General features: G+C 55.5%; 6 protein-coding genes across 6 annotated transcripts; 4 read left to right on the top strand and 2 right to left on the bottom strand.

Moving 5' to 3' along the window:
* Positions 1-1,248: 1,248 nt before the first annotated feature.
* BU26DRAFT_71783 (uncharacterized protein) lies at positions 1,249-2,068 on the bottom strand. The gene has a single exon (XM_033836267.1). The coding sequence runs from the start codon at positions 1,922-1,924 to the stop codon at positions 1,352-1,354; it is 573 nt and encodes a 190-aa protein (XP_033680615.1). The 5' UTR covers positions 1,925-2,068; the 3' UTR covers positions 1,249-1,351.
* A 1-nt stretch (position 2,069) lies between these two features.
* Positions 2,070-7,416, top strand: BU26DRAFT_71777 (glycosyltransferase family 41 protein). Its single transcript, XM_033836264.1, has 3 exons — positions 2,070-3,955; positions 4,008-6,633; positions 6,684-7,416. The coding sequence occupies exons 1-3, from the start codon at positions 2,214-2,216 to the stop codon at positions 7,329-7,331; spliced, it is 5,016 nt and encodes a 1,671-aa protein (XP_033680614.1). The 5' UTR covers positions 2,070-2,213; the 3' UTR covers positions 7,332-7,416.
* On the top strand, positions 7,417-8,102 carry BU26DRAFT_71778 (uncharacterized protein). The gene has a single exon (XM_033836265.1). The coding sequence runs from the start codon at positions 7,502-7,504 to the stop codon at positions 7,895-7,897; it is 396 nt and encodes a 131-aa protein (XP_033680613.1). The 5' UTR covers positions 7,417-7,501; the 3' UTR covers positions 7,898-8,102.
* A 368-nt stretch (positions 8,103-8,470) lies between these two features.
* On the top strand, positions 8,471-9,365 carry BU26DRAFT_508235 (uncharacterized protein; the record flags this gene model as incomplete). The annotated part of the gene is made up of 2 exons (XM_033827061.1): positions 8,471-8,573; positions 8,638-9,365. The coding sequence occupies 2 exons, from the start codon at positions 8,471-8,473 to the stop codon at positions 9,363-9,365; spliced, it is 831 nt and encodes a 276-aa protein (XP_033680612.1).
* Positions 9,366-9,576: 211 nt separating this feature from the next.
* On the bottom strand, positions 9,577-10,917 carry BU26DRAFT_71780 (uncharacterized protein). Its single transcript, XM_033836266.1, has one exon. It carries the CDS (start codon positions 10,760-10,762, stop codon positions 9,788-9,790), a length of 975 nt encoding a protein of 324 aa, XP_033680611.1. The 5' UTR covers positions 10,763-10,917; the 3' UTR covers positions 9,577-9,787.
* Positions 10,918-11,532: 615 nt separating this feature from the next.
* On the top strand, positions 11,533-13,080 carry BU26DRAFT_607821 (uncharacterized protein). Its single transcript, XM_033835790.1, has one exon. It carries the CDS (start codon positions 11,650-11,652, stop codon positions 12,976-12,978), a length of 1,329 nt encoding a protein of 442 aa, XP_033680610.1. The 5' UTR covers positions 11,533-11,649; the 3' UTR covers positions 12,979-13,080.
* Positions 13,081-13,676: the final 596 nt, after the last annotated feature.

Genomic DNA, 13,676 nt, shown 5'->3' with positions numbered 1-13,676 from the left:
TTCGGGATTTAGTCATCGTTGAACCAGGTTGAGCATGCTATGTCCCCGGCGCTTGGAACATTGATTCAGAGAAGCAATCAATCTGTGCCGCTTCTTGGGTCATGGGCCAACGGGGCACAGCAGGAGATCCGCTATTATCACCAACTCCGCTCTACGATCACCCGCGACGATTACCTGCTCGGCGTACGGGATAGGACAGCCCACATGCTGCTTTCCGCTCGCAACGTGATGTACCACTTTACCAACACTCTGGCCCTTACCACTTGTCTTCGGACTCGGCACCATGGTATAGGCCTATTTTGGCGTAAAGGAGAATGACGACCTTTTACTCACCGCGGCGCTCTTGCCTCCGGGCGTGGTGCAGCGGTCCATCATCTTTGGTCTACATGCCCTGACGATTAGCAATGCCTTGTGAACCTGGGTATCCGTTTCATACGTGCGTTTTTGGACTCTAATTCGGGCTGCTACTTAACACAAAATGGAAAATCGGCACGCGTGAAACAAGGCATAGCAGAAATGCACTCGCCCACTGACTGATGTGCACCGAAAAGTGGATTTTGCCTTGACCGATAGTCCCAGAGACGCTGAGTCTGTCACTGGATGGTAAGCATCCGCGTCTGTACAGCGGTGCAGCGTAGGCAGCCCATGTGCGTCGCTGCATAGACTTGACGCATCCGGCAACGGTAATCTAGGCTAAACGGTTCACGGCGGCGAATTGCTTGTCAGACGGGGGATGCTGCTGCAAGAGGCCCATAAATAGCGAAGATGAATGTCTTTGGCCCCGGGCGACGGGCAGGACGGGCTTTGGAGGAAGGACGGCGGACGGTCGCCATCAAAGGGAAACAGGCTCTGGTAGTCTATGAAGTGGAGCCCGTGGGCAGACCTCAATTCACAGCCCGGCGACGCCTTCCACTCAACGGCCGGGATCCGCGCGGCGTGACTGAGCCCGCTGCAAGCCACAGTACATCTGTCTCGCCCAATTTCTTGGACGCGCTGCAGTGCGAGCGCCATTCGGCTGGCGGCAGGCCAGAAAACAGACCACATTGCACAGGGTCAAAAGCAGCGCTCTTCAGCAGGCCGGCTGCCCGCTTCATTGCCCTCAGCAGCGCGTTGGTGCAGCGGCTGCGGCAGCGACTCGACCACTGATCAGCAGCGAGCGGGCTCCCAGACGGATTATACCCCAGGCGGCACCCGCTTTGGCGCGTTGGATGCGACAAGGGCCGCCCAAGCCACCTGCACCAAGTCGAACCATCCATAGCGCCTGCCAACGCCTGCTTGGTGTGCCGCCTCAATACTAGCCTGGCACCTCGTCATCTTCTGAGCTGCGCGCCAGTCCCGCTGCACACAATCATCAATCATCCTCGCCCGCCCGCTCTCCACCCTCGCAACGACAGCGCTGCGTTGCGGGTTGACGTCGACGCCGGCCCGAGCAGCGCATCGCACCTGCTGCGCCCCTTCCACGCTGTACCACGCTGAACGACCCGCCGTTGTGCGCCCGGGGCCACCGCACCTCGCCCAACCCGACGACACGTCTGGCTGTGCCGTCCTCAAGGCAGACGCCCTGCCATAGCGTGAGTGAGTTGCCCTGCTCTGCGGGGGCGGATGTGCCTCTGTTTCGCCGCCGTTGGCCGCCGTCGGTGCGGATCGAGTTGCATTCCTGCGCAACTGCCCGCCGGCGCTGCGGACAACACGTTGACAGAGCCGCCCTTGCTTGGTTGCTTCTAGCTCCTTCCGCGCAGAAGACCATTATCCGTCGCTGACACCTGCTCCCCCGCCCAGGCCTCACCCTCTCCGACACCCACGAGACAGCCCCCGAACACGCTCGCTGCGCGGTGCCACGCCTGCTGCACCCCGACTCCGACTCGATTCTTCCGGGGCTTCTGCTGGTACCAACCCAGTACGGAGCGCCCGGTGCTAGCAGCATTGGTCACGGGCAAAGAGAAATGTCATGTGCAGAAGGCGGGCGACGACTTCGCAAAGGCATAGGCACACGCCGGTCTTGGTGAAAGCGTCTTGTGGGGGTTGAATTGCGCTGGGTTGCAGTCACTGACTACCCAGGCCGTGCGGCAGGGAGCCGTATCTCCACTTGCTGCACGCCTCGTCGACGCAATCGACCGCCTCGAAGAACCACCACGTCCTCCGTCTTGGCCATCTAGCATTTCCACGGCCAGCCCTGCCCCCGACCCGACGACCTCCCCGCGGCCTCGACCACCATGACTATGGTCCGGCAGTATCCCCCGCAGCCGCAGACGCCGCTATTCTCTCCGCTAGGACCTTACCAACAACCACACCCCGCCTCTCCGCACGGCCAGCTGCTTCGGAGTGCCTCGGGATTCGATCAGAGAAGCCTGGCTCAGCAGCCGCTCCCGCAGCAGTACGCCCATCCGCTCTCACGACATAATTCTTACCACTCGCAAAGCTCGGACAATGGGCGGGACAGAGCGAAGCCGCCCGAACACATGCTTCGGCGCAAGACGCCAAACGGCATACTGGCCGCAGCCTACGATGGCACCTCAGTCGAGCAGACTGAGAAGCCGCATGCGACGAAGCACATTCTCTTGCCCGTGACTGCCGAATCGAGTATCCCCTACGGCCTCAAGCAGGAGCTACCTCTCAGATCCCCAGGCATGAGCAGCGACTTTGGTCAGCTCAAGCAGGATGGCACTTCCGACTGGAGTCCTACCTTATACTTCGAAACAGGATCAGGGCGGGCAGGCGGCCAACATCCCCTGCCTCAGATTGATTCGATGCTGAACCAGATACCCCCGTTGCAACCACATCCGCACTATCAAATGTACGGCACCGGCTTCTGTGGAGCAATGGAGCCTTCGCTGCAGAGTCACCTCGGCCCCACTGTTTCGAATGATCAAGGCCCATTCGGACCCTACTGGCACGATGGCACATTCATACCCTATCGACCGGCCGCCTTACGGGATCCGCGCTTCTACAATCATCATGGACCAAATTGGAACCATCCCCAACATACCGCATACCTCAACCATGCATACAACAATGCCATGTCCAACCTCAACACTCTTCAGCAGAATCATTATCAGCTACAGCAGCCGCAAAATACTTACGCTAACATAGGGAGACCATCCATGGATTTCCCTGCTCCGTTCCCGCATCCGCATCATAATCACACATTAGACTTCCAAAGCCAGCCGCTTCCACTACCGCCGAGCCAACGCCCGCATCCTGATTTCTCCGTGTCAACCTCTGGCCAGACAACGCCAGTAGCTGATCACACACCGGTATCAACGCCGCTAACCGAGTTCGGACCCCTGTCCATGAATGCACAGACGAGGGAGAAGGTGTTCGCTTGGGCGCATACTGTGTACGTCGACCTGTTGAAGTACTTACAGTCAACGCGCAAGGCACACACGCATCATCATCCAAATGGACATCAGCAACCTGCTAGACCTCACATATATCCCAAACCACCACGGCAACCCGGCGCGAACTTCTCGAGCTCATCCAGCAGCAACACTCCCCAACCATCTGAACGGCCTGATCTCTCTCAGACACCCAAATTCGATCCTCAAGCGCCGCAATCAAGCAGAGATGCGTTCCAAAGACCAGTTCACCACCGCTCGTCGTCGGCGTGGTCTCTAGGGGGGCATGATCCGAATATGCAAAGACAACCTTGGCAATCTGTACCACAGACGCCTTTGGCAAACATGCATTCGATTCATCCACAAATTTCCGGTATCGAGCCGCTACGTCCTCTACGACGCATGTCAGGCTCCGTCGCAGGCGTTCATCAGAGTCTCCGCCTCGAAGTGCCCCCGAGCATGACCGCCGCTTCGGCTCTAGATGCAATCACAAAGCATTGCGAAGAAAGTAAATGGAATTGGATAGACGGCATTCTTCTAGGCGGATGCCTTGCATATGCGCTCGGGGATTACCAAAAAGCTCAAGAATGGTACAAGCATATTTTAACATTAGACACAGAGTGAGTGTTGAGAAAATTGTTTTGTCCTCCGACCGTATCTGACGCACCACAGACATGTTGAAGCGACTTCCAATCTTGCCGCCACCCTTCTGGCTCTTCACCAGAAACGAGAGGCAGAGCGGTACTGGAGACGAGCCGTGAAGCTGAGACCTAGCTATTTCGAGGCGGTAGAACATCTGATCGGATTGTTGTGCAGTGATCACCGGGGTCAAGAAGCTGTACAGATCATCGAAGAGGTGGAACGCCAATTGAAGATAATCAAGAAGGCAGATGTCCTGAAGAATGCCGATCTGCAGAGCGAACGTTCCACGTCGTCCGTGAGCGAGTCACCAAGCATCTCGGAAGTGTCGGATAAGCCAGTGTTCGAATTTGACGGCGAAAACGAACCCATCTTCAAGGATCTTGATGAGCTGCCAGGTTCTGACCAGCCAGGTTTCGGCTCAAGCGGCTATGCCATTCCAGGGTGCGATAACGGCCGCATCCTTGCTTTGGTCCATGCAAAGGGCAATATGCTGTACGCTCTGGGTGACAATGCTGGTGCTGCAAAAGCATTCGAGAATGCTGTGCTCATTGGCGCCGGTCTTCAGGTCGAAGAGATCAGCGGGCTCATCAAGCATATCCTATCCGTTGTTGGGTATGGTGCAGCGGAACGCTCTCCCGGTGGTCGCCGCATTCCTCCGTCCACCGACCCAATCCTGCTCCACCCGGATCCGGCTTTGAAGACTGCGCAGTTGTGCTTCCCGCCACATGGACAGCTACCAGGCCTGAAGTATGTGCCCAGCGAGGGCATGGCCCGGAAGGCCGCCATTTCAACCACGAGCAACTCGCTTCTCTCGCTAGCAAAGATCTTTCAAGATGGGATGGCAACGAATTCGCCCAAGGCTACCGCTTTCCAGAGCAATTACGGAGTCAGGGAGATCCTTGCCTTGTACTATCTCTCGCTCTCGCTGCAGCCAAGCCCATCCACCGCAAACAACGTCGGTATTCTCCTCGCTAGTGTTCAGCAATCAGCACCTTCAAAGCATATTCCGGTCTCGAACCCGATGCCCAAGCCACAAATTCCCGGTTTGGTGCCAGGAAGCGGCATCGCTCTTGCGCTTGCATATTACAACTACGGACTACTGCTCGACTCTCGACACGCGCACCTGTATACGAACCTCGGAAGTCTGTTGAAGGACATTGGCCAGCTTGATGTTGCTATACAGATGTACGAACAAGCTGTTGCATGCGACAAGAATTTCGACATTGCTCTCGCCAACCTCGCGAATGCAGTTAAGGATAAAGGTCGTATCAGCGATGCTATTCTGTACTATAAGAGAGCTGTGAAAGCCAGCCCGGACTTTGCCGAAGCAGTTTGTGGACTTGCTAATGCGTTGAACTCAGTTTGTGGATGGAATGGAAGAGGCGGGATTGCGGATGACCGTGGCTCCCGAGACCGCTGGCACGTCGACGAGAACGGCATGCTGTTGGACGCCAGATTACCAGGTGCTAAGAGCGGTGGTTGGATCTACAAAGTCGTGAACCTAGTTGAGAAGCAGCTTGCTGATGGCGAAGATTGGGGACGAGGCATTTTGAATGAGCAGTTCATCCAAGATGTCATCCGGCCGCTCGCCCTTATCGACGGGACTTCGCAGGACATTAAAGAGCAGCAAGTTAACATGAGGGGGACACTCATCAAGTGGCAAGGGCAGAAATGGGAAGGTGCAAGAATAGTTCGCCTTGTCGAGCGAGCCATTAGGAGGCTCACTTGGCAATGGTACCAGGACCGGTACATATCTGGAGGCAAGCAACGACCGTCCGCCGCCTACCGAAGACCCCAACTTCCGGCTGCCCTAACGGTTCCCGCCGCGCCTACAGTTCTCCCATTCCATACCTTCACCTGCCCCATGTCAGCAAAGCAGATTCGTATGATCTCTCAGCGAAATGGCCTGCGGATATCGTGTTCAACGCTCAGGGCGTCATGGCTTCCCGCGACCGTGTACCAACCTCCTTCTCCTCCAAATCCCTACCTGAAGGTTGGCTATGTCTCCTCAGATTTCAACAATCATCCGCTAGCGCATTTGATGCAGTCAGTATTCGGACTACACAACCCGTCTCGCGTCAAAGCTTACTGCTATGCCACGACTGCTAGCGACGGCTCCATCCATCGCCAGCAGATCGAACGGGAAGCGCCAGTGTTCTATGATGCCAGCAACTGGCCAGCGGAGCGCCTCGTCGGTCAGATCATCAACGATGGCATCCATATCCTGATCAACCTGAACGGATATACCCGCGGTGCGCGAAACGAGGTCTTTGCTGCACGTCCTGCCCCTATCCAGATGTCGTTTATGGGTTTCGCTGGCACTCTTGGTGCTGAATGGTGTGACTATCTCCTCGCGGATGATACCGCTGTGCCACCAGACACCCTACGGGGCTGGCGCCGCAACATCGACATGGGAGACACCCTAATCGATGAGAATAGCGGAGGCTCGGACGACAACTGGATCTATGGCGAGAACATCGTCTACTGTCGCGACACGTTCTTCTGCTGCGACCACCGACAGAGCGCTCCCGATGCGCATGGCCGGCAACTCAACTGGGAAGAGGAACAGCATCGGCGGTGGGCCATGCGGAAGGAGATCTTTCCCAACCTACCCGACGATGCCATCATCCTCGGCAACTTCAACCAGTTGTACAAGGTAAGCTTCTCGGCCGTGATATATGTGTGCGGGTTCTAACAAGCTTCCAGATCGAGCCTACAACCTTCCGCACCTGGCTTCGCATCCTGCAGCGACTTCCGAAGGCCGTTCTTTGGCTCCTCCGCTTCCCAGACCTGGGCGAAACTAACCTCAAGCAAACTGCCTACATGTGGGCTGGCGCTGAAGTCGCCTCTCGCGTAATTTTTACCGACGTTGCTCAAAAGAGCCAGCACATTTCGCGCGCCCGCGTATGCGATCTCTTCCTAGACACTCCCGAATGCAACGCACACACCACCGCAGCCGACGTCCTTTGGTCCGGGACACCTCTTCTCACACTCCCACGGTACAAGTACAAGATGTGCTCGCGCATGGCGGCGTCGATTCTCAAAGGCGCGCTACCAAAGTCTCCAGAAGGGCGGCAGGCTGCGAAGGAACTCATCGCGGACAGCGACGAAGAATATGAAGAGATGGCTGTCCGATTGGCGAGCGACTGCATCTACCACGGTCATAGAGCTACGGGTCGATTGAGCCAGCTTCGCCACATACTTTATGAGAGTAGATGGACTAGCGCGCTGTTTGACACTAGGAGATGGGTTCGCGATCTGGAAGATGCTTACGAGGTTGCATGGAAGAAGTGGGAGAGGGGTGAAGGTGGGGATATCTGGTTGAAGCATAGCCAGCCTGCAAGGGCTGTGTAAAGGAGCACGGAAGGCGATTTGCAGTGGAGTTGAAAGCATATATTGCATTCACTGGGTTAGAGTTGTGTTATTCTGCTATCATTCTTGTCTCCACCGGCCACACGAGCTGATTGGATATGTTTGGATTTGGATATCTGGTTTGAGCGAGCGAGGTGTGCATTTATGGACGTATGTACCTGCTTTGTCCCGGTACCGTTCGCGAATACCCCCATGGAATTTTCTTCTTTGTCTGGCTATCTGTCTGGCATGTCTGTCGTCGATCTACTGTACGATCCACACTACATTTCACTGGAGTCAGGCGAATGCGTTCATTATTGGAATCCCCTTCGTCCGGTGGTGGAAAATCTATCATTGGCACAGCTGTGCATGTTCTTGGAATCTGGCATCTCGTCTCATTGTTACTTTCGCTCGAGCGCATTCGCGGAGTTCGACTGTTAGGAGATGGTTGTGGTGGATCACTACCGCAGTGCTGGCGAGTCATGATAAATCGATGCGTTGTGGCATCACCATCGACATCATCATCGTCGTCGTCGTTTCAACTCTCAATGGAACACGTGTCTACGTAGAGCAGCGAAGGCCACCATGCTACCACTTTGAAGACGCTACGTGGAGGCTCCTCTTTGCAGCTAAGTGGCTGGACGGGAGACCCGGCACACTCCGAGCCGTACAAATTAGCGCCCTGCACCACAAGGCTAAGCCTCCTCGCTACGCATGTGTGGCTGACCGCGCGCGGCAGGATCGACCCCCGCGCTTTCCTCCTATTGGCTGGAAGCGGAGGAATAATCCTGCCGAGACGGATGGTCTTTCAACTCTCAAATGCTTTGCGGGCTGCATGAGCCTACTTTGAACGCTCAAAGTTCCACCTAGCTTACCTTGAACACTGGAAGTTCCAGCGACGGTGTCGTTGGGGAGATGGAAGAGCGGCGCGTGTCCGGACTAGGTGGACGATGGACGAAAGGATTCGTGTGGATGAAGGAGGAGGAGGGTGTATAAAGGGAGGGGATGGGACGCGGTGGTGATGGGGCATCAAAAGAGCATAGCAGAGCAATAGCATAGCATAGCATAGCAAAACCGCAGCGAAGAGCAACAACACTGCCCATTCCACACTACTACACCTATCCATACATCATCCTCCGAGAATGTCTTCCCCAAAACAAACAATCGCCTTCTTCGGCGCGACCGGAGGAGTCGCCGGCTCGAGTCTCGCCCTCGCACTCAAAGCAGGCCATCACTGCACCGCCCGTAAGTCCTTACCCCTCCCCATCCTCCACCCAAGAGCACACAAGCTAACGCCCATTCCACGCAGTCGCCCGAACTCCCTCGAAACTCCACACCTTCCTCCTCACCTCGCACAACCTCCCCGCCTCCACCCTCTCCACCCACCTCACCATCCACGCCGGCGACGCGAAATCCGCCTCCGACGTCGCCCGCGCCCTAGTCTCCCCGCTCAACGCGAACGTCCTCGTCGACACCATCTACACCAGCATCGGCGCCTATCCCACCTTCCAGCTCTCCCTGCTGCAGCCCTTCGTCCTGACAGACCCGCACGTCTGCGAGTCCGGCATTGCTGCTATCTACGCGGCGATCAGCGCCCTCGCTGAACGCGGCGTTTCCACAACGCAGGATGGACGCAAACCCCTGCTCGTCGCGATAAGTTCGACGGGCGTGGCTGGCAGGACGCGCGACGTGCCGTGGCCCATCGTTCCGTTGTACCACTACCTCGGGTCGTCGCCGCACGCGGATAAGCGAGCCATGGAGGAGCTTGTGCGGGGCGATAGGGGGGAGCATGTGAGGGGGTTTGTGGTGGTGAGGCCGAGTTTGCTGACGGATGGGAGGCCGAGGGAGCTGGAGAGCGTGAGGGCGGGGTGGGAGTGGGGAGTTGATGTTGATGGTGTGCAGGGGAATGGGGGGGAGAAGGAGCCCGGGCCGCAGGTTGGGTGGTATGTGGCGAGGAAGGATGTGGGGGAGTGGGTGTTTAGGAAGGCGGTGGTGGAGGGGGGGTGGGAGAGAAGGTGTGTGAGTTTGACGTATTAGGGGATGGGGAGGCGGAGGTTAGGTTGGGGGTTGGGTTGGTAATGTGCTGTTTTCTTTTCTTGTGTCCATGTTCGATGCGTTTTTGGTGGTGATCTCTGCTTGGGTTTGTAGATGGTACGCACACGGATACCCATCTCTTAACATCTCTGTTTCTCGAATAGACTCTTTTAGACTTGTTGCAAGACGCAACCTTGAACCTTCTTTCCTTACCTCGCCTAGCCGAGTACGCTGTCGTCCCGCAGACAAGCCTAGATCATCGAATTCCCGGTAAAGCACATCCCGTTGAACTGATGTCCAGTGCTTTCTACCGGAAGCAGCACCATCGCCGGCGGCGTCCTACGCATCTCAGCAAGATCAGGAGGTGGAATATAGTCCACATAACCCCAGTCATTTCCTTTCCAGCCCACATATAAGCTCCCGCTTTAGCTCACAGACAAATCGTACTCACCTTCGCCCCTCAAATGCTCTACCTTCGTATCAGTCCTATGCATGCAACTCCACTCATCCAAATACAGCCCCTGAACCAGATTCACACTGCCAAACCACTTCTCGCCCACGCCAGCGCCAGGCAGATCAGGGTTTATTTTAAACGCCGTCCCACTTCCACCGACCGCGCCATGGTTCTCGAAGTGTGCGAGGCTGTCGATGGCCCAGAGCATTTCTTCGTCGTGCTTGTAGTGTTCTTTTAGCCGCGCACGGCGGACCTCCTTCCGGATTTCGACTTCGGCGGCAGGCCACGGTGGAGGGTAGTCGGCTGCAGCGAGCTTTTCGCCCTTTGCGAGGCGAGCGTTGTTTCGTTGGATTTGCGCGGCGGTGCTGGAGTGCCATTTCTGCTTGAGAATGCGCAAGCGCTGTTGCTCGCGGAAAAAGAGCTGGAACATGCGCCGCCAGTCGAAGCCGATTTCGCGGTCGGCGATATTGATCGTCAGATTGGGGAGTGCGGTGTCGTTCACCACGCTCCCGACTCTTATGGTATAGTGTGGCATCTCGGGCTTCCATCCGCGAACATTCTCCTCCCACCTCTGCATCACCCTCTTGTACGCCATGCCTGCCGCCCCACCCGCCACATCCCCCTTCTTGCGCTTGTCCTTGAACCACGCCACGCTCTTATCTCTCCCTCCACCGTGCAGCTTCGCGCCGAGTTCGAAATGCGAGAACGAGGTGGGTATTTCGGGACGCTTGGATTTGCCGCCTAGATTGTACTTCTCTAGCTGGAAGTCGATGTGCGTGTCGCGCAAGACGGATTCGGCGAAGACTTGCTCGGTGTACGCGCGGAAGGAGTGCGAGATTTGGCGGCAGGTGGTCCAGAGGTGCGTGAGGTCGGTGTTGTAGGAGAGGATGCGGATCCAGAGTTCAGGCGGCAGCGAGGGGCATTGGGGTGAGCGTGGGGTGGCCATTGTGAGTGCGACAGTGAGATGGGGGAGAAAGGCATGCGGTTCGGAGACTGGAGCGTAGTTTTGGGTATATGAGCCGTGTTGGAAGGGAGAGGTTGTAAGGAAAACGGAGGGTTGGAGGAGGCGCGGGGAATGACGGGGTGACTGACTCGCGAGAGACTTAAGCAAGCGAATGCCATGACTCGTGCGTTCTCGTCGTCTTCCTTCCAACTGCTGCTTCTCACTAGCGTTCCACCTTCACCTGCTATCCCCCCTGATATACTTGGTCGGGTACTGTTCGTCCTTATTCGCGAATGTGCCTTTCTCGTGCTCTCACAGCAAGTCATCTCCTCTACTTGTCCAGCCGCCTAGCTAGCAAGGCTGAAACCAGAGCAATGCTTTCTTTCTAGGTGAGCCATAGTGCGAGGCTCGGAGCACTTTACAGCTTGTCATTGTTGGGCTGCACATCTCAGAGATACAAGGTCCTGAACTAGTTGCCACGTTAATGGAGACCTGCAGAAGAGATGCTGAAGTGCGCGTCAATTGGGCGCAGTGATTAAGGCGTCTCTTGCGGTAGGGAATTCACCGGATCTAAGGGTTCGCCGGACAAGTAAGAAAGATTAGCTCGACTATTGTACGCACCTGCGAAAGCCTCTAGGGTAGCTGTTGCACACGTCGTTCTATCTGGAGAATTCTACACCGTGAGGCGCGGTGGCTTGGGGACTCGTCTTCTTGGCAAGCGTTAGCGATTTCAGCCTGGTCGGCCAACCTCAGCTACGCTACCTATTCATACCCCATCATTCCTTCGTTTTTTCTCCTGAAGGTATCGGCCTTCCCAAGCACACACGCTTACTGCCGTCTATCGACTGCTCCTTTCAGCCTCCTAGATCGTCCTCTTCACTGGACTCCACATGAAGACAATACGCCACCCAGCCTTGTGGGCTGTGATCGTCTGGGTCATTTTATCTCCCTTTGCGGTAGCCCAAAGCCGGAATATCACCCAAACGGAGGCACCGCCAACAGAATCTCATCAGTCGGGCTGGCGGGATGGACCCAAGGAGCGTGGTACGCTCGCTCTAATATGGTCCTGTCTAACAACAATACTCGCCTGCACCTGGACGATATTACATCTCAACGTTCCCTCCATAAAAGATACAACGTGGAAGAAAGTGAAACGAAAAATAAAATGGATGGCTATTACTATCCTGTTTCCTGAGTTTATCTTTTCCAAGGCCATGTGCGAGCTGCGGACAGCCGTGGAAGATTTGCGGACGATGTCCAACACGGAAGACCTTGGAGGATGGAACGTCGCGTTTGGGCGGGGGGTGAGGCTATTGTGGCAATTCTTCAACTTTTTCAACAAAGCTGACGACGGCGATGGCAAATCGGAGACGTCAGCGCAAGAAGTATCTGGCGAAGCTGTGAACAGCCAATCCGCTTACTCACTGCAAAGGTCGAGCGAATCAACGGGCGAATCCGTGGACAGTCAATCCACTTACTACACCAGTTTGGCCGAAAAGAGGCGCACCTGGACTTTGACGCATTCCTATTTCGCCAATATGGGTGGGCTTGTCTGGCTAACAGACTCCTATTCCCGCCCGGTCACCGCCAGCGACATGGTAGATTGCTGCCTCAAGGAAATGCACGACCCACTTCCATTTCTCCAGCTCTCTGTCGACGAAATACGGGATAGATCAAAGGCAGATTGGCTAGTCAAGACTGTTGCTGCCGGCCAGATATCGTGGCTCGTAGTTTCAGTCATTACGAGGGCTGTACGGCGGTTGCCCGTAACTCAACTCGAAATATGCACAGTGGCTTTTGCAGCTCTAGTTATTGTGACGTATGCCGCCAATTGGTCTAAGCCGAAGGATGTTGAGCTACCGGTGCTCGTTCCAGTACCAGATGGGCTACGAAACGAGCTCGAAACAGTATGCACTGCATGGTCACTGGAAACCGAGAACTTGGAAGCCTTTTTTGTACGCTTGCTATTGCCGTCATCCCCTGAAAACGGCGCTGTCCACAGGATCGGTAACGATACTATGAAGAAAACCCAAACTAATATGCTGGTTATTTCGTACTGGCTCACAATATCGACTATGGCGTTCGGTGGCCTCCACTGCGCAGCTTGGGGAACCGAGTTTCCAACGAATATTGAGAAAGTGGTCTGGATATCTGCCAGCGCCCTCTCTGCCATCATCCCTCTGATAAATTTGATCTCGAATGCCTTTCTCGTGGGGTAGCTGAAAAGAGCTCTTCAAAGACGTCATCAAGAGCTCAAGATCGAGCTGAAAAAGAAGAGGGCGCAGGTCGACCGATCTAGGTATGATGATCCGGGCTCTAATAACAACGCAAAGATCTTCAGGTACGGCTTTGTATGTGTGGTGAGCCCCATGCGACCCGATGTGGTAAGCCTTCCCATTGCGATCCTATTCTTCACCAGCTTCCTTGCGTCGTCCAATTCTGAAGCCAGCAGCTCCAGCATTGCTAATGCATTCATGCCGAAATGTAGGCGGCCATGTCAGTACTCAACAGGAAGATCTACGCCCAGCTGAGGTTGCTTCACAAATTGGAGGATTCAGATCCTTCTCTTATTCTTTTAAGACGATTTGCGTTCGAATGGTATCCTGCAAGAGCATGTTACTATGGGCTAAGAGCAAGCTCGTCTTCGGCGGCATGCCGTATAACCTGCGTATCGGACCGAGCCGAAAGACTGGACGGCGGCGACTCCGAAGTCCAGATAAACGAACATTGGCGAAACGAGGTAATCCTCATTATGGATTTGCTGAAGCAAGGTAACTTCGTCGATTCTTTCCTTGAGGCATTTCAAAAGAAGGAGTCATCTACTAACAGCATCTCGAGACTCATTACTATCAGCTGTGGACTTCTCTATGCGGTTGTGCGGCTGGTAATTTTGGTACTCGCTTTCGCAGCCCTGAGG

This window comes from Trematosphaeria pertusa (assembly GCF_010094035.1).
Source record: "Trematosphaeria pertusa strain CBS 122368 unplaced genomic scaffold BU26scaffold_12, whole genome shotgun sequence".
In the NCBI taxonomy this organism is placed as follows: Eukaryota; Fungi; Ascomycota; class Dothideomycetes; order Pleosporales; family Trematosphaeriaceae; genus Trematosphaeria; species Trematosphaeria pertusa.
Note: the sequence above shows the minus strand (reverse complement) of the source record. Positions and strands in the feature narration are given on the sequence as shown.

Bases quoted from the DNA above. Each gene is read 5' to 3' on its own strand.
- BU26DRAFT_607821 (XM_033835790.1), top strand. From the start codon at position 11,650: ATGAAGACAATACGCCACCCAGCCTTGTGGGCTGTGATCGTCTGGGTC.
- BU26DRAFT_71780 (XM_033836266.1), bottom strand. From the start codon at position 10,762: ATGGCCACCCCACGCTCACCCCAATGCCCCTCGCTGCCGCCTGAACTC.
- BU26DRAFT_71783 (XM_033836267.1), bottom strand. From the start codon at position 1,924: ATGCTGCTAGCACCGGGCGCTCCGTACTGGGTTGGTACCAGCAGAAGC.
- BU26DRAFT_71777 (XM_033836264.1), top strand. From the start codon at position 2,214: ATGACTATGGTCCGGCAGTATCCCCCGCAGCCGCAGACGCCGCTATTC. The intron at 3,956-4,007 runs GTGAGTGTTGAG...GACGCACCACAG, and splicing joins ATTTTAACATTAGACACAGA to ACATGTTGAAGCGACTTCCA. The intron at 6,634-6,683 runs GTAAGCTTCTCG...ACAAGCTTCCAG, and splicing joins ACTTCAACCAGTTGTACAAG to ATCGAGCCTACAACCTTCCG.
- BU26DRAFT_71778 (XM_033836265.1), top strand. From the start codon at position 7,502: ATGTACCTGCTTTGTCCCGGTACCGTTCGCGAATACCCCCATGGAATT.